The sequence below is a fragment of the Lonchura striata genome, chromosome 2 (genome assembly GCF_050655825.1).
Source record: "Lonchura striata isolate lonStrDom1 chromosome 2, ASM5065582v1, whole genome shotgun sequence".
Taxonomy (NCBI): Eukaryota; Metazoa; Chordata; class Aves; order Passeriformes; family Estrildidae; genus Lonchura; species Lonchura striata.
The window spans coordinates 84,997,492-85,017,464 of record NC_140704.1 but is presented as its reverse complement, the minus strand read 5'-3'; the positions used below and the strand labels follow the sequence as shown (position 1 = coordinate 85,017,464).

General features: G+C 41.4%; 1 protein-coding gene across 8 annotated transcripts in view; it reads right to left on the bottom strand.

The window, feature by feature from the left end:
• The window catches only part of CTNND2 (catenin delta 2), a 644,065-nt gene that overhangs the window by 273,615 nt on the left and 350,477 nt on the right, over window positions 1-19,973 (bottom strand). For 6 of the 8 annotated variants that reach the window (XM_085573606.1, XM_031503967.3, XM_031503965.3 and 3 more), the window contains 2 exons: window positions 15,953-16,125; window positions 6,488-7,058 (listed from right to left, as the gene is read on the bottom strand). In XM_085573606.1, coding sequence (XP_085429732.1) covers window positions 6,488-7,058; window positions 15,953-16,125 — 744 coding nt within the window. The remainder of the gene's footprint in view (window positions 1-6,487; window positions 7,059-15,952; window positions 16,126-19,973) is intronic. The other 2 variants (XM_031503970.3, XM_085573605.1) reach the window with 1 other exon arrangement.

The window sequence follows — 19,973 nt, the reverse complement described above, 5'->3', positions numbered from 1 at the left end:
TTTAACCATCCTTCTGCTAGGGACTGAGACTCTTCTCTGTTAGCTTTTTGTCAACTTCACCTCCTTCTTGTCCTCCTGCTCAGCAGGTATGTAAGCAGAGACATTTCAAATTCTGCTCTGATGCTTAAGAAATTTCTTTTAGTGATTTGCACGCTTAAATTTGAATCCTGGCCTTCTTGGGTACACTGCTAAAGTTCAGGACCAGAGGCCAGAAACCACATTTGTGGTAACCAAGCAACAGCACAGGCCTCAGTAGTCTCTAGAAGCATGTCTGATGTTACATTCATCAAAAATCCCAGAAACAGCCACTGCCATACAGTTTTCCAATCATTTGGTTAAAATACTTGCAGCTTTATATAAGTTGAACCCATTTTCAGCAGTACTGCAGATTGGTGCTCTTTGCCCAAAAAGCTTGTTAGTCTGCAATATTATTTGATTTACCATCCCTCTGAAAGATCATTGGAAGGATCAGCCAAATAATGTCCCTTATCAAGAATGGGAAGCAAAGGGAAAGGTGGTGACCAGTGAAAGAACAGGACCCAAGTTTAGACATATTTATTGTGTTTGCTCACCCTGGGAGCCAACATCAAGTTCATTAGCTCCAAGTTGCATATGGGGCTTCTGTATTTGGCTCTTGTCAATTATTCCTCCCCTACTAACAAATTAATTTAATGTGATCTAAATCTGAAAGATACAGGAGCAAAAATCACGGCATTATGAACATATTTCAAAGTCATCCACCTTATTCCTTCTGCTTTCTTGCTGTATACTGTCTATTGTGGATATACCTTTTCCAAACTGGAATTAAGCATCATTGTAAAGGTTTCAGTTGTAACAATTAGAAACATAACTGTTGCTAGAGAAATAGGTAGAATAAATGACAAATAAAAGCAAAGTGAACATTGAATTGTATATTTTTACCAACTCCAAAGCAACACCAGCATATCTAACCTCCAGGCTGCAATGTGGAAACAAGTAATTTTGTATCAGAAAGACACCAAATTCCATGTTCTGATTAATATCTGAAATATTGCTGGATATTACTCAAAATCATCCACTTCATTTTCTTATCTGAAAGAAAGAGTCTCAAAACAAACAAGAGTAAAAGGAGAAGAAAAATCCCCTAAGACTGCAGTGCCTGTCCCAGAACAAAAGAGCATTAACAGTGTTCTCATGTGTAAAGGCTCTGGCAGTAGATAAACGAATTTTCTAGCTAATAATAACAAAGGAAAAAAAAAACCTTATAAATTCTATGGAAAACTACTTTGGTTTAAATTAATGAAGCAATTTGGTTCTCCCTATAAAAGAGATACTCACAGGATTCTTTAAAAATACAGAATAGTTATGGGAAATGACTGAGTGTCCTTTCTGTTAAGATAAATCATATAGATGGTCCAAGAGCTTATCTTAAAGAAAAAAAAAAAAAAAAATCTAATTTTTTTTCTTCCTTGCCTACCCAAAAAAATACAATGTCATATCACACCTAGACTATGTTATTAGCTCAGCCCTGTGTCTCAGGTGGGGATTTAAATGTACAGGGAACTTTCAATTCTGGGGTGATTTAGATTCACTTTGGCTGTAAATTAACAGTAATGCAGCTCTTCTAGCACAAAAATAAGTACAGTGTGATTTACTGGAGACCTCTAACACTTAACAAGATAATTTTTTAAAGATGGCAATGAACTAGTGATATATAGACGATCCAGTACCTTCATGCAATCGAAAGGAAACATCAATCCATGCTAGTAGTAATGTACATCAGTTATCCCATACCAAGTTGCTTAAGCTGTTCTGTTCCCCTATAATTGCACACTGACATGCTTTAACATGTCAACACTCACCATCAAACAGAAGTCCTGCCATAAGCCCCAACAGGAAACCAAGGTTCAACATGTCATATACAGCGAAAAGCTTACAGAAGGAGAAAGGGTAAAGGAAAATCCTCAGCAAAGAGAGAGATGAGCGAGGCAAAGCATACGAAGGAGCAGAAGGAGCCAATTAAGACTCTGATAAATTTAGAACTCTTTGCTCAATAAGGAGTGGAAAGCATATTTTTTGTATTAACCCATGCCACATTTTTATAAACTCATGTTATTTTTATGTTAGTACTACACTTGCATACAAACAGTCCTACTCAGAAAGGAAAAATTCTTTTCCATTTTGATTTTACTTGAAAGTTGATTGTAAACACCAGGCTGAGCACTGAAGTTTTCAACACTGGTAGGAGCAGGGCTGTCTAGAGGAATGCTGCAGCACTTGTTTCAGTGGAATGTGTCACCACTACATGAAAGAGAGCTGTGTAATCTTTCCATCTAACATTACATCAAGTGATTCACACCAACATTCATTTATTAAACTTAACCTTTTAGTACAGCTTATGAAACATGGTGTGGTCTTCAAGCAGGATTATTATCCTTTGAGTTTTCTGCAATAAAAGGTAATGCATAAAACTACTTTCTATTGCTTTACATGTCCCTAGTCTTTCCTAAACCCTATGTAGAGGCAGGAGTGCCTTTGTAACATTGAAGCTGCTCCCAGCCACATAACCTCAGGCACAAACCACCGAACAACACACTTTGACTGCCTCCTTTCCCTTTGCTCTTAAATAAACTCAGTACTCCTCTAGTACTGTCTGATTCTGCCCACCAGGAGATGCTTCAGAAGAGCATGCAGAGTGGGCACGTGTGCCATGACCTGCCTCCTAAAAGAGTTTTCCCATGTTTCTGCTGCTTGCTGTCCTATACACTCCTTGCAGGCAAAATGGGCTGCTTTGGTGAGTTTGGCTCCCAGCAGCACTCCAAAGCTCAGTCCAGGTGTGGAAAATGCAAGAAGGTATTTACAAACTGTGCTTTCTGGATTTGGATTGCTGCTTAAACAGACGGTTGGATATTCTTTGGAGCACTGCAGAACAGAAACTACTTCTAAAACAGTAATTGCAGATCATAGCAATGAAGCAGCTAGACTAAGAATAAACACAGCAAATGTACACTCACCAGAGCCACTATATACACATGTACACACACACCCATACACACACACACTTGGCAGTGGCAGCAGCTCAAATATAACTAGACTAAAAGCCATTTCTGAAGATGTTTCTAAGGTTACTCGGTTAAAACTGAGTCATTGCACACTGTTGGATGTCTCATTTGAAATTCAGGATGAAGTCTAAGAATTGCCATTTTTAAAATTTCAAGTTGTTTCATAATCAAATTTGTAGGAAATTAATATAAATAATGCCGTATCTTCAGTTAAGTCTCACACAGATTATGTTTTAGGTCATCCATGTAACTTTTTACTTGATTTTTTTTTTTTTTAAATGGATCTTATCTGAATGTGTTCACTTTTAAATATCTAAGTCTGGCACTGATCCAGTTTGGCTTGTTCAGCACACTGAAACCCAGTAGTATTCATGAACTAGATAGCTCCAGGACAAATTTCTAGTATAATGCAAAAATAATTAAAACAAATGCATTATTTGTGTTTCTAGTAATTACTACAAATAGTTATTTTTTATTGCCGGATATAAAAAGATTACTTAGTATAACATCATCCCTGTGATGACACATACATACCAATGCAACTTCACATTAATCACAGCAGGCAAGCCATCAATCAGTGCAATGTGACAACTGTTCTCCATTCCTCCTCCTCCTCTCTCTCTCTCTCTCAAAAACCCCAAAAAACTTCAACGCATCTTTGGATGTTTTGAACAAGAAGTTTTGGATGTTATTGAACATTAGCATTTCAAAATACAATTGCTTGCTCTGCTTCTCAGTGGGTTTGATTTCTAACACAATGACTGAAAAACTCCTACAAAAATACAATATACTTAGAGCTGAAATTCCAAACCTATTCTGAGCAAAAATACAGAAAAAAAGGAAAAAATTAAGATTGCCTTAGTAGTATCTGTAACATCTGATCCTGGCTAACTCTAAAGCATATGCTAATTTTAAGCCTCTGAGTAGTCCCTTAGCTACAATGAATCCAGTGAAAGTCTAGAAGATTAGTCAGGCACTTAACACTGCTAGCAAATGTGTAACTCTGGGATGGCAGTGAGGCCACGGGGAACATGCATAAGAATGGCAGTGGAAAATAAGGGGTAGGAGCACACAACAGGAAACCTCTGCAAAAGAATGGATCATGTGACAGAGCTCCTTTCAAGGACCACTTGAAAGGCATGTCAGCACTGTGGGGAAAAAAAAAGGGTATTTACTAACACACTGTTGCTTACACTGAGTCTTTGAAGTAACAACACTTTCTCTCTCCAAGTCTGACATCTAATACTTACTCAAGTTACACGATTTTCCATTTGTTATAAAATAAGACATATCTTAAAATCAAATCCCTCAGGGATGAGTGACCTGGTAGATTGTTATGTTTGTTCTGATCAGCACAGCACATGGCAAAGTTAGCATTGTTTTATCAATTTTTACAAACTCAACAGCAAACTCAAATGGTCAATCACTACTTCCCTCCCATAGGAAAATCCAAACAAAAATACAACAGCCATTTCTGAAATGCATGTATCACCTATAGGCTTTTTCTTTCACCAAAGTCATAAATCAGTAAATCAGGCAACGCCCTCCAGCAGGCTTTAAACATATGCAGGCTATGCAAGATGCAGAAGTCTTATCAAAAGCTTTTATTTAAAAGTAATCCAAGAAAATTAATGTCAGTTCCTTAACTTTTATTCAAAACAAAGTAGAAAATTCTATTAGGAATGTCTATAAAAGCATTATTGGTCAAGAAGGCCAAAAGAGCCTTAAGGTCTAGCTTAGGACAAACAGCTTCTGTAGGACTTCAGAATTATTATGCTGCACCTTAATCCCTAAATAAAAAAAACGTTTTGGGCTAAACTATCATCATAGATTTGATGCTGCAGTGCTATAGAGATGCCGTCTTAAAAAAAAACAAACCACCAAACCAAAACCAAACCCCTAATACAACACAAATGTCAATGCTAACAGTCCATAAACTGGAAAAAGTACTGTGCCTGTTAGAAACTTCCAAAGCAAAGACTTTTATCCTAGAATAAAGGTAAGAAAAATAAGGTAAATACTAATAGCTCATAGCCACAGGTATGTAAGTTTAAAATCTATTTTTTTCTCCGTTCCCTTGACGCTGACAGTTCCACCCATGCCTCCTTAGACTCAAACTCTTGCTATATAATGAAGTTAGAAAACTCCTAAAACACAAAGTCTGTGGCAATTCTAAATTTCCACTGTACAAAGGTAGTATTTAGTACTTGTAGCCAAAAGTGTGCTGGACTATAGCAGGAAGTTGTATTAATATAAATTGTAAATAAACCGCTTTGTATTGCGAGACTCAGTATTTGACAATAGGTTTAATATAAACATACCAAGATCTTGAATTTCACCTTAATTTAATGATACTGTCACTTTACTCATTCAGAAATTAAAATGTGGTGTTATATATATATATACAAAGATATAAAGTTTTTAAATCCCTGCCCTTTAAATAGGGAAAAAATCCAGCAAATACTTATTACAAGGAGATAGGTCAAAACTGCATTTTATTATTAGTTAATTCCATCTGTGTGTTTAGACACACAGGAATTATATAGGATGCTGACAACAGCTGGAGTGGGGGAGGGGAGGTGGGTGAGAGGAGAAAGGGGGGTGAGGTTTTCACTTCAGTAAGAGACTTGTGTACCTGACTGATAAAATCAGCCTAACTTCTTTATGGATCGTATTTATCTTCAAATCTATTTATGTCACACAAGAGAACATATGAGCATAGCAGCTGTTACTATAGCAATGAAACAGAAAATTTTGAGAACACAAAAAACCCACCCCTGAAGGATGCTCAGTTTAGCAAAGAGATGATTTAGAGAACAGCGCACCAGTATCTCACTTCTTGGATCTACTCAAAGTCTGCACTTACAGAGACATTAAATCAGCTGTAACAGCCTGTTCCCCAAAGAGCACTCGGAGCCAAATCACCGCTGCCTCTTACTCGGCACGACTTGGTACACTAGGCGTTCCTGCTAAGTAACCCCAAACTTGTCAAGTACGCCTGAGCCGCCTGTAAATCCGGGGAAGAGCTATTCCCTGCAAAAGGCTCAGAGGTTCTGATGGCGGCAGAGAAGAGATTCGCCATAGTAACAAACCCCCACCCGCACCGCGGGTCACAGCGGGGAGCGCGGCGAGCCCCGCACCCCGGCAGCTCGCACACCTGCCCGGCGCCGGGAGGGCGGGACGAGCCGGGAGAACTCAGGTACATTGCTGGAGCAGCGGCAGGCAGCATCTCCGGGCACGACTCGGGATGCACCCCACCCGCAATTCTCCCAAGTGCCGTCTTCTGCCAAACGCCCCCCACTCCTTCCCTCTTGTCCCCGACCGGCGGCCCTGCCGCCCACCTCTGGCCGTCCCTCGCCCTCCGCCGCCTCCCTCCGCGGGCGCGGCGGCACCGCGCAGCCCCGTCCCCCGCCGCGGACCCGAGGCGCTGCCGGCCGCGGTCTTACCTGCGAGGGAGCCGGGCCTCTGCAGGGTGGCGGTGGCGTACAGCTCCTGGGAGTGCTTGCTGTACTGATCGGCAGCGTGAACAAGCCGCTTGGTAGGCGACAGGGTGGCGTAAGTGCCGATGGTGGAGCTTAACTGGTGGATAGGAGAGGAGGAAATGTTAGACTGGACGGTGGGCGGGGAGGTCACTCGGATGGGGGACGGCGACAGTCCCGCCGAGGAGACGACGATGTTGATGGGCGAGCTGGTGCTGTAGGACTTGGCCAGGCGGCTGGGGGACTGCTTCGGGGAGGAGAGGCGCTGCGCGGTGGCGTAGGCGGCGCCCTCGGCGGCGGAGCCGGCCCGCGGCAGCTTGGTGGGGGAGCCGCCGGGCTGGGCGGGCAGCGGCGAGCTCACCCGCTGCGCCGGCAGCGTGGAGCTGGCGTAGTAGAGCGCGGCGGCGTGCTGGGGCTCGGGCAGGTGGAAGGCGCTGCCGTGGCTGGGCGCGAAGGGCTCCCGCGGCTGCGGGGCGGCGGGCGGCTGCGGCGGCGGCTCCGGGCCGCCCGGGTGGGCGCCGCGGCCCCCCGGGCCCTGCTGCGGGAAGGAAAGGCAGAGGCGTCAGCGGCGGCGGGCGCCCGGCTCCCCCGGCCCTGCGCGGGGCCGTGCGGGCCCTCCGGCCGCACGCATCCCCCTAACTGACCTCGGACCAGGCATCCGGCGCCCGCGGGATTACGGGAGTTGGCAATCTGCTAAAGCAGTCCCGGCCTTTCAGGGGAAAAACAGCCGCCGGTTCGGGCCGAGAGGCGTCGAAACTCCTCCCGACGGCCGAAGCCGGCGCCCGGCCGTGGGGCACAGCGCTCCGGGGCGCCGCTTCCGCAACGCGCTCGCCTGCCAACCCCTAAACCAGGCAGGCTATAGACTCGCTCAAATACTGTGTGTACATATGTATGTACATATACACAGATAAAGACACCCGCGCCCCTTTATTCTGCACACATCAGAGAACAGCGGCCGAAGCCTCGGAAAAGCCTTTAATCGAGTAACTTTCCTGGGTTTCCAGCAATCTGTGTTCCTACGACGAGAGGCACCGCTCCAGGCGCCGCTGCCCACCGCGGTCCCGAGCTGGGTGACGGGGCGCAGGGAGGGGCGGCCCGGGCCGCGGCACGCCGAGCCCCTGGCAGCACTGCCAGCGGCCGCCTCGGACTCAGTTACGCGGCACGAAGGGGCGGGGGGTACGGGAGGAGCTGCCGGGACCGGGCGCTTCCCTGGGCCGCATCCAGCGGGGAATCTGCACAGAGAAGGAGGGACAGACCTCCCTGCACCGACCCGCTAGCCGCGGGTAAGGCAGCACTGAGTTCCCTCTAAGACCAGTAAATGAGAGGGACTGGGAAGAGGGAGCGAGAGAAAATCCTTGGGAGATGCTGCCTATGAGATATTTCGGTTCTGTGCCTGAGCCGCTTCTGAAGCCGCAGAGGATGGAGCTCGCCCTCACACACAGGCGGCTCCTCTTTTTTTTTTTTTTAATCGGGGATCTTAGTCTCAAGAGATCATCTGTGAGTCTGGCAACGTTAAAAGCCTCTCATAACTGCACCCCACAGTGAGTGAGAGCTCAGCACTCTGTTGGAAGATGCACTGTTGGATTCAGATACTATTTTCTTTCTGGTTAGGCAGGGGATTTACTTGAAACCTCAGAAAGTACTCTGGATCCTCGGAGTTGACAGCATAGTTTGAATCGGTCTGACTGATGCTTTGCCCAAACACAGGCATACGCCTGTCAGCTACTGATTTTCTTATCCAGAAGAAGCTTTAAAATGTGAATAATGAATTTTGTGACTCAATTCAAAGAGGTGTTGTGAATGCCAACAGTAGACATTGTTACAAATCGAATAGCAATGTGGTTTTCCAGTAGTATCCTACAAAAAAAACTAGTGGGCAAAAGAACCATGTTCCTGGTAATAAATTTGATTTATTTGCACAAGGATATTCAAAAAAGGATTTGGTCAGGAGCTGAGGACGATATAACTAATTGAAGCAGAAAATAAACAAGATTCAAAATATCAGAAACCTGTACTTCTTCCTATGTTCGCCCACTGGAAATGTTTGTCTTTTTTTTAGTTTTGGATCCTGCCCTTCATCTTAAATGCTTTGTGTCCGCAGGAAGACTATATACTTTCCTAGACAGAGGCAAGAAACAAAGTTTTGGAGAAGCTCTTCCTGGAGCTTTGCTCCCAGTTGTTAGTAGCATGGAAGAAGCTACCAGCACTGACATTGTTCAGGCTTCTTAAGAAAGCACTGCCAGACCCAAACATTCCTGGCTTTGTGGTTTTGCACCTCACAGAGCAATGGCTTTACACATAAATGAAATGTAAACTGTTCCACTCCAGGTGCTCTGTATGGTGACTGCCAGGTGTGTTCACAGCTGGAAGTAGCTGCTCTCTTTTGAGCTGGACTGTTTGAATTGCAGCAGCAAGTAACAAACACCACAGCTTCAAGTACAAGCACTGACAGTCTCAAAAATGGTCAACAAGCTCAAGTTGCTCATTTGAAAGGCTCCTAAGAAAAACCAGGAAGGATAACTGTGGGAACATCAGTGCACTTTTAAAAGCTACTTTCACGCTGAGCTACTTACCGTATATGCTTTAAAGTGGAAAGAAGGGCTAATCTTCAGCTGACTGTCCAATAATGTATTTGACAGGAGTACAGTTTTCATTTTCCAGGTTTAGACTATATGGTAACAACTTTCATTAAACAAAAACAGGTTGGCATGATTTAAGACAGCATGGACAGAACAAATTTTGCACTTAACACAATGTCATTCAAACTACCTACATTATCAATTGATATTTGTTAATAAATTTTACTTTTTGGACTGTTAAGTAGCATAATAATAATAATAATAATAATAATAATAATAATTGTAATAAACAGTGTTCCAAAATACAGTCTTCTGCAGTATTACCAGTGCACCAGTTACTTCTTCAGTGCACTGGTAATGCACTGGTAACTTTAAGAGTTTGCTGCTGATCCTCAGGGTTTTAGGCAAGCACTGTCATCATGTATACAAAATTTCTTTTTGTAATCTACTTCTACACTGCTTAATGTGTCAAGGATTTAGAGTAATTAATTTAAAGTAAACCAGTATTATCCCATATTCCTAATAAATCTCTATAAAGCTGGGGGCATTCTGCAAGCACTAATTCAAAAAAACCTCAAAAATCCCATTTCATGATGACTTGTGATCAGGAACAAGGTGTAGTGGTGGGACACAATAATTAAATGCTTAATTAAAAATGCAGTATATAGCACTTCCTAAAAAGCTAAGAATTTGCTCTGTGTGAAGGAGAGAACTTATGGATGAACAGATTGCAATGACAACACTAGCATGCAATATTTTCTAGGATGTGACTAAGCTCAGACCTGTCTTAAATGTACCGTGAGGTTCTTAGGTTTTTTCAAAGGGCCAAGTGTGCAGTAACATTCTCCAGACATCTCTTCAGAGACAAATTGTGGTTTTTCATTGTGTTTCTCCCTGTCTGTGGCTTAAGACAGACATAAAGACACGTCATTGTTCACCCTGCAATGTGACATATTTCATACAGAAGAATAAAATATAACGGTATTTTCCCCTTATTTTTTTCCATTTATCCATTATTTTTTGTCAACCTGATAACAAAACTGTGTTTAAGCAAATAAACTAAGAGTAAATTTGCATCTCAGTAATTATATTCTCTATCATCATCCTATTTCATAGGTGTGAATAAAAATCAAGGACTTTCTTACTACAGCCGTATGAATGTCTATTCCAAGAAACTGGGATTTAATTTCCCTGGCATCCCAATGAAAAGTAGCCTTGCTTATTTGGATTCAATATATGGATTCTGGTATATCCTTTTTAGAAACAGGAATGTGTGAAAAAAACATGAGAACATTAACACAGCTATAAAAATATTTTCTTTCCCATTTAATGTTGCTAAGATAACTTTCTACTGATTCCAAACAGTATCCTTAGCACTTCATACAGAAAATTATTGGGGATATACAGTTAGGTTATAGGAGACTAGAGAACAGTCTAACTCTTGTTTGCCTGTTCATTCAAGCATTTAATGCCCTAAATTCCAGGAAATTAGTTTTTTGGGGGTTGGTTTTTTTTGATTTTTTTTTTGTTTGTTTGTTTGCTTGTTATTGTGTGGGGATTTTTTTGATGTTGTTGTTTGGTTGTTTTGGGGGGTTTTTGTTTGTTTGGTTAGTTGGTTTTTTACAATCCAATTGATAGTTTAAATTGGAACTTCAACCAAGAAAGAGTAAATAAAAGACTGCAATATAAAATTTCTGTTCCATAGAGTAGAATTGAGAGGGGCAAATAACTGTGTTGACTTATTTATTCTGCAGAAAATTTTTCATGGATAAGGAAATACAAAATGGCTAGACAACTTTAAGTGAAACGTTGGGGACGGATTTTAATTATCAATCAGTATATTGATTCTTGAAGATTGCTCCCAGAGGTTTGAGTAAGTCTACATGCTCATCTTAGGTCTGGATGAACTTTAGTTTAGCAGTAAATGCCAGTACCAGTTTTCAGCTCATTTTGTTCTCTGGATCTCTCTGCCTTTAGAATCTCAAACAAGTCACATCTGATGAATAATAACATAGTCAAATACAGTACACTGTGGTCCATTAGGAGAGCCTTTCTCTTGATTTTAGGGAGGATTTTTCAAGTTGTGTAGAAAACCTCCCTCCAGGCACCTTTGGCTTTTAAATATTGGTGTGTGCTGGTAGCTTTAGGCAGAAAACTCATTCATCCTGACTAGGGTTTTCTAGAGACATTCCACGAGTGCAGCTCCATTTCAGTCTCAGTGATGTTCTGAGCTTTTTCAGAGACTGCTACACTTGCCAGTCTGTTGAGGGCTACTTTTTTTCCTGTAAGCCCAAAGAACCTTCTATACGGCTTCACTCAAGGCATCACTCTGCTGTGGTCTAACACCTCAATCAACACTTTTACAAAGGGTAGAAGAAGGCATGGAAATTGCATAACATTCTCTAGTCTTGGAATGCACCCTTCAGTCTGTCCAGGACCTATAGAATGGCCTTTCTTCTGCAGGACTGCTTTAATGTAATTTCTAAGTTCCTGACCTGACTAGGAAGATGCTAACTATGTTCATATGCTCTATTACAATAAAAGATGCCCGACTATACCTCTTATTCCCTCAAATATGGCCTATTCCATCTCTTTCTCCTGACGTTTTTCCATTGTTCCATTCCAAAATTCCAATACTTTTAAGAAAATTTGTCAGCCTACCTGATCCTGCCCTCAAAGATCACACATATAGATGAAGTTAGGTAATTGTAGTCTTCTACATCCACAAACAGAATTATGTGAGATCTTTTCAGAGTATCCAAAGATGGATACTGCTGTATCCAGAGATGCAGCAGTGAATGCTACAGTCATTACCTATTGTAGAATCAAAGCAGGATTGCAGATTTCCACTGCCATAATATCTACTAGTGTATTCTCCAAGTGCCATAGTAAGACCAATCCATCTTAAGATTTCATCTTGTTTCCTTTATAAAAAAAAAAAGTTCTTATGTTTATATTTGGAATCTGGCCGTTGTCATTGGCCATACCTACCAGAAAGGAAACCTTTATTTTAACTTTTGTCTGGGTAGGTCATCAAGCAGCCTGTTACCTTGTGGCCAGTATACAGTTTCTGCTTAAAAACTTAACACATTCTAGCACTCATTTGCTAATGAGGTGTGGTGGTCTTATGAATTACAAACTTAAAACTTGTTTATAGGAAAAAGGAGACAAGTTAGAACACTAACTGTAAAATGGGTTTTCAAGACTTTTTAAACACCTTTAATTTCCATTTACTTTTTTGTTTTTAAGGTTTTCCAATTCTGTGCCAACCTATTCAGTCCAAAAGCATCAGGTGCACAGGATAATACACAGTAGGGTTTTACCTGTGTTGCTGCCACAGTCTCTGAAAAGACTGCAACATTACCAACAGCTAAACATGTCCTCACCCAGAATGTAAATTTCCTTTCCTGTCCCCTTGCAAGCACATGGCAGAGCATGCAAAAAATCACTCTTTTTAGTACATGCTATGCTTTATACTCCTTTGATATCATGATACGATGATCATTCTCAAGGTTGCACTAAGTTGGACACTGAGTTTGAAAAGCAGTTTTTAGTGAGGAAGCAGAGTAATTCCCTGCCAGAGGAGCAGTTTTTGCTAAGAAATCCTATCCCAATAGTATTTAGAAGATAAAAGTTCTGTGTTATAAAGTAGGCAAAGCACTGGAAAAACTCTATGATCTATAATGAACTCCACCAAATTGACAAAAATGTTAGATTGCACTTTGCAACACTATACAGGAAGTCCCAAGACTAATTAGTTTCTCTTTTTTATACAATTGCATTTTCACAAATTGTTCTTGCTGTCACAGCTGGCCTTGGGACTATTTACATTTTTTTTTGCAAGCATTTGGACTATAATTCATGTTGAAAGATAGCTATATTTCTTGCACACAAATACCAAAGGAAATTATCACAATCTGAGAAGCTTCAGCTCCTGAGGCTTGTTTTAATTATAATAGGTATACCAAAACAATTCTTAGGATTGACTTTTTCTTTTCTCTGTAATTGTGGGATCAGCAATGGTCATATTCAGAATTTTTTAATTTTGACTTTGGAGTTTCCACTTCCTGTTTACCTCTGTTAAAACCCCTTTTATATACTTCTAATGGTATTAATTAATAGTTTACATGGCATTTTGTTAGTACTTTCAAAATATACTTTAATTCATCTGAAGTTGTCAGGCATCCTTTGCAGCATCATGGCGTAAAAAATGATTAAATTCTCTGAATTATTTTCCTTTGGGAATATCTATCCTACAATGTAGAGGAAAGTAAAAAGAAAATCTATATTCTGTCCTGTCATACCAAGAAAAACAAAGGCTAGGAAATGTTGCCTTTCTAACTTACTAATTACCTTTCTGAAGGAAACCAGTTCTCGCTGAAGTTGATGGTTCATGAGAGCTTCTCAGATCTAAGCAATGTCTGATCAGTGTAATTTCAATGAAAAGTAAATCTAGATCACTAATTTTCCCCCCCCATATATTCATCTTTTTCTGTCGATGAGTATAGTAGAATTTATATTAAGAATATATCTACTTCTAACCTTACAAATCTGCATGATTTTCCTTCCTGCCTTTTAAAAAAAAAAAAAAAAGTTTTTTTTCTCCTTCACCTATCATTTCTACTTTGTTTTTGTTTCTGTTGCTTTTATAACCTGCTCCATTTCTATGATTTTATTTTTCCAGCCTCTTTAAAGACTGTATCACAGTCTTTCAGGCTAACTCCCAGGGTATGTTGCTTTTCAAAAAGCATAATTCCAGATGATGCTATTTTCCACAAGATTCACCTGGAGAAAGTGGTAGTTGACGGCATGGCTAGGTGCACTCTTCTCTAGGTACAATACTGGCTGGGTGACCAGGCCTAGGGGATGGTGGTGAAAGGTTGCATCAAGTGAGTGGCCTGCCACAAGCAAAATTTCCCAGGGATCCGTGCTATTTAATATCTTTATCAATGACCTCGACAAGGGGATGGAGTGCACCCTCAGTGAGTTTCCAGAAAAAAACAAGCTGGCTGGTAGTGTTAATCTGCTTGAGGTTAGGCAGGTTCTGCAGAGAGATCTGGATCAGGCAGGATCAATGGGCCAAGGCCAGCTGGATGAAGTCCAACAAGGTGGAGTGCCAGGCCCTGCACTTTGGCCACAACAGCCTCATGCAGCTCTGCAGGTTGGGGAAAGAGTGGCTGGAAAGTTGCCAATGGAAAAGGACATGGAAGGGCTGTTTGACAGCTGGCGGAACATGATTTAGGAGTGTATCCAGGTGGCCAAGGGCATCCTGGCCTAGACCAGCAATAGTGTGGCCAGCAGGACCAGAGCAGTGATTGCCATCCTGTACTCAACTCTGGTGAGGCTGCATCTCTTATCATGTGTCCAGTTTTGGATCTCTCAATGCAAGAAAGACCTTGAGGTGCAGGAGCAGGTCCAGAGAAGGGCAGCAGAGCTGGTGAAGAGTCTGGAGCACAAGTCCTGTGAGGAGCAGCTGAGGGAGCTGGGGTTGTGTAGCCTGGAGAAAGAGAGGCTCAGGGGAGACCTCATTGCTCTCTACAACTGCCAGAAAGGAGACTGTAGCTGGGTGGAGGTTGGTCTCTTCTCCCAGGCAACCACCAACAGGACAAGAGGAAATGGCCTCAAACTGCACCAGGTGAGGTTCAGCTTGGACATTGGGAAGAATTTTTTTAATTGAAAGAGTTGTCAAGTCACATGTCTAAGGGCATTTAGAAGATATGCAGATGTGGCAGTTGGGGACATGATTCACTGATAGCCAGTGAAAGGTTAATATTTGGACTCTGTTCTTAGAAGTCTTTTTCAGTGTAAAAGAGTCTATTAAAAAGAAAAGGAAAAAAAATACCTACCAAATTTGAAAATTAATTTAACTGTGCTTTATTTCAGTCTCAGAGAATAGGGAGCTTTGCTGAGAAAATTGAGAGAATAGAATATTGTATGTCTCTCAGTATCTCACAAACTGTGCAATGACTCTAATACTTGAAATCTCTTAGCAATTTAAGGCTTTGAAATTCTCTTCCACAGAATCCTGAACTTCAAAATGTCCTGGTATCACACTGAGATGATCTGCTTTGCTAGAATGTTTAGCATCTAAACAGAGAAAATAACCTGTGCTGACCGACACAACCCAGTTTGACTTTGTTTAGGTACAGAGGCATGAACACGTCTTGAAATTTGTGTCTAAACTGAAGCTTAACTTTCTACTGAGAGGCTCTGACACCACAGTGAAAAGTACAGAAGGTGAGAGGGTTACATGTCAGAGCCAGGAGAGATGCTTTAGCCAGGTAGAGGGTTTTACAAAGTTCTCATGAATATCTGAGACAATCTTTCAAAATCTTTCAAATGTAGAGGCGACTTCCTACAATATGTGGTTAAAAACGTATTTCCTACACTTGAGATGAGGCCATAGCACCATGTGATGCATGGCATCCCAGGCAGGTTTCACATCTGATGTCAGCCTGGCTTTGTTTCTTTTTCCTGGCACTTACCACTTTCAGTAATGTGGCAATGCTGGCAGGTCCTAGACTTTAGGATGGACTCCTAATCAGCACAGGCACAGAAATTTGCTTTGAAAATTAAATGCTTGAACATGCTACTACCAAAATATATATGCAAGCAAGTATATTAATCTGGCATGTAGATCTCCTTGTTAATCAGGATTATTTATTACTATGCAAGTCAACCCATCAGAAATTTACAAAAATCAAGATGGTAACTCCACCCTGCTGCAGCTGTGTTGAACAAGACACAAAGTAAAGGCAGAAATTCAGGTGTGGGAAGCACTGAACAGCTCTTTCCTGGGAGCTACTCCACACAATTTCAGGTGTGAGAGACCATGATTGCTTAGGACACATACCTGGTTGTAGCTCTGGATGGCACCTCTGGCCTGATTGCTGCGGGATGCGAGCTGGGCAGATGCTGTTCCACCCAGGGCGAGGGTCTGGTTGCTGTGGTAGTTGGCTGAGTACTGGAAGGATCCTTCAGGTTTGGGACTGAGCTGGAGTGCACTCTGGGAGAGGAGGCTGGGCCCTGTGGGGACAGGATTTGAGAGCAGTCAGAAACCCTCAGTGAAAGAGTATACCTGTATTATCTGTCAAGTGAGTTTTGAAATTATCAGATGTATCTGGCTTCAGATTTTCAGATTTTGACTTTTCAGCAATAAAAATGCATGCATTACTTGGTTTCCTTACCACTCAGTCATCATGTTCAAGCAACAGACCTCATTGTTTTCTTTGCAAGAAATGTATGGTTTTCACTGGTGAAGCAATTCTATGCCTGAACAAATCCAACCATACTATTTGGTAGAGAAGTCCTGCTTTTCAACTCAGAATAGTTGATGAGGGTTTCTTCCCCTTAAGGATAAGCCTTGTTTATTTCTCTTAATTATATCGAGTTGTTCTGCCAGGGAAATGCTAACCTGTCCCTCCCTAAGCCCTCAGCACATTAGATCTATTGATTACTGCCACTGTCCTGTACACAGAGTGATGTAATACTTTGGTGCCTGTAGGGATGGATGGCAGCCTTTGAAATATTAATTGCTCTTCTCATCATGCAGGACACACCCTGATCTCAGTGACTCTTTGACAACTATTTTTCAGCTATCTTATCTTCCCCACCACAGCACTGCACAGCAGGAGAGCCAAGTGCAGGCAGCAAGCCTAAACTGGGCCTGCCAGGCTGAAGGCATGTCAGGACCATGAATACTTTCCACCTCGTTTAGTAGTTCTGTGAAACTGAAACGTTCTAATCTTCATTAGGTTCACATACAAGTGATTTAGCTTACCACATGCACATAGCAAATTTCACAGTTTTTCCACACAGGAATCAAGTACACCTGCAGCAAATTTGCAGGTGACACCAAGCTGAGTGGTGCAGTTGCTACATCTGAAGGATGGGATGGCATCCAGAGGGACCTGGACAAGCTTGAGAAGTCCAGGGAGCATGGGAATTCAACAGGAATCATGAGATTGCCATTCAAGAATGGCAATCTCGTGAGGTTTAACAAGACCAAGTGCAAGATGCTACTCCTGGGTCAGGATAAACTGTGGTATCAACCCAGGCTGGGGGATGAATAGATCAGAGCAGCCCTGCCCAGAAGGACTGGGGGGTGCTGGAATGGCTGGACGTGACCCAGCCATGTGCACTCACAGCCCAGAGAGCCAAACATGTCCTGGGCTGCATCCAAGGCAGCACAAGCAGCAGGGAGAGGGAGGGGATTCTGCCCCACTGCTCTGCTCTTCTGAGACCCCACCTGCAGTGCTGCATCCAGCTCTGAGATCCCAGCACAGGAAGAACATCTGTTAGGACAAGTTCAGAGGAGGGCCACTAAGTTAGATGGAGCACCTCTCCTATGATGAAAGGCTAAAAGAATTTGGATTGTTCATTCTGGAAAAGTAAAAGCTTTAGGGTGACCTAACAGTGGCTTTCCACCACCTGAAGGGAACCTACAAGAAAGACGGAGAAAGACTTTTTATAAAGGCATGTAGTGACAGCACAATGGCTTCACGTTGACATAGTAGCTTTAAATTAGCTGTTAGGAAAAAAAAATCTTCCCTGTGGCGGTGAGACAATGGCACAAGTTGTCCAAAGAAGATGTGGATAATCCATCTCTGTAGGTGCTCAAGGCCAGGCGGGATGGAGTCCTGAGCAACCCAGTCTAGATGAAGATATCCCAATCCACAGCTGGGGGTTTGGAACCAGATCATCCTAAAGATTGTTTCTGACCCAAGCCATTCTGTCATTCCATGATTCTATGATACACAGAGAGCTACATTAAAGAATACACACTTAATCCTCTCTCCGTCTTCACTGGTGTTAGTCTCTTTCAGTGTCTGGGTCCAGGAAGTGAGATACAAGAGGAGGAAAAAGGGTTATACCTTGGCCATTGCATAGGTTACCTTCAACCCAACAGCTGTCATCTGTAGCACACTCAGTGGCTCCACAGGGATGACAGGTTCATCTTCTGGTTAGCACTAACAAGCTCATGAGAGCACAGGTGACACAAGCCTTAAGAGATGTGAAATGATTACAGTGATTTTGCTCCTACAGAACATGTGGTAAGTTCAGTTTTAAACAGACTCACAATGGAAAAATTCCAATGAATTTACCAGAAATAACTTCCAGTACATTCCTGGTACAAAGGCAGTTTTTATGACATTTAAGTCTTTGCTATGAGGATGTAAAGCTGTTCCAAAAAGATTTCCACTTAGAAAACATGCAAACAACCCAACCCCCGAATTACACAGAGAGTATTTTTTCCTCTAGCCTATTTCTCAGAAATGGCAGAACCATGACTGCTATTTTCCAAATCCAACCTGAACTGCTCATATTATAAACAAATCGTAGTAGCCTATGTAAAAAGGAAGTGTTTGCATCTAAATATAGACTGGGATTTTGACACTATTTTACATATCAACACAATTTATAGTGCAAAATCAACTGCATTCATCAGAACTTTTGAGATACAGGACAAATTTAGAACTTAAGTTCTGGTCCCTATATTTTCCTTACAAGTACAGGAGGAGGTAGTGCTCTATGTATGCTGTGAGGCCAGTAAAATGTATCACATCCATAGGAGAGCTGAATTTAATCCTCTATGGGTGCTTATAAATCCAGCCTTTGGTACTTTCTATTCCCTAGCTCTGCAAATAAGGTTTATTTAGCATTTTCCATTTAACTGGTTTTGCTGCAAAATTTCTTCTTTAATGAAAGAAATACTTCCACTTTTTTTTTTTTTTTATTTTAAGAGCATAAAGAAAATACATGCTTAGTTCTAAAGAGATCTGTAGGATTTATTTCAATCTTTTGGATTTTGAATTTTCACTGAGAATTTTTCTGTGATCAAGTGATGAACAAGATCAAGTTCAGAAATTTCACAAAGGCATAACTTTCTCATGAGAAGCAAAAGTTGCAAGAAGAAAGCAATTTTTGTGCATGAAAGTATTTGTACTCATTCTGAAAGTAATTATGCTGTGACATTTCTAAAGCTTAAATAATGATTAAACTATCACATGCTATGAATGCAATATGCTTAAATTTTCATTGCATCTGGCTTTCAAGTGCTGCTTTCATATTACTGTGGCTCACTAGGGGATTTACATTGCCAGCTAGAAACACATACATGGGTTCTCTGCACCATTTAGTTTAAACACTTCCATGCACTTAAAAAAACTTATCCAACCTCTTGAAAAAAAGAATGTAAAAGGTTTGGCATGCATAGTTTGAAGTTCACTAAAATACGTGTTTTAATTAGCAATTTTTATTTTTTACCTTAACATGCAGTAATGAACAATTAAAACATATATATATATATATATATATATATATATATATATCAATAATTACAAAGTAATTTCAGAGATACAGATCTTTTAAATAAGCCTAGAATTTTAAATAAGCCCAAGCAAGTGTAGAATAGAGTAAACAGCAAAGCCCTAAATCAAGCATACAAACTAGAAGATACATTTGAGATCAATCAAAGTGACCATGAAAAAACACGAGTTCGTTTTTCAGGGACTACAAGCAGTCCCGCCTTGTCTGATAGGGAAAAGATGGATTGTTTTTCTCCTTAACATTCTTGATATTTCAATCTGAAGGTAAAACCAAACCTTCTAAAGAGCCTGCAGTTCACTCAGAAGAGGAGTTTGTGTCCTGTACACTGACAGCTCTTGACAATAATCTGTTATTTCTTCCAGCCTAGAATTTAAACTCTGTTCATCCAACAGTTTTTCATTTGCTTTCAGAAGAGTTAAGGCAACTGGAAATTCTCTATTTTCAGCTATGCACTGGAAATCACTAGTTAACTGTTAGCACAATTCAGTCTTAGCAGTTCCCTTAATGAGATATAATTACTGCAATTGTTCCATTTAAAATAAACA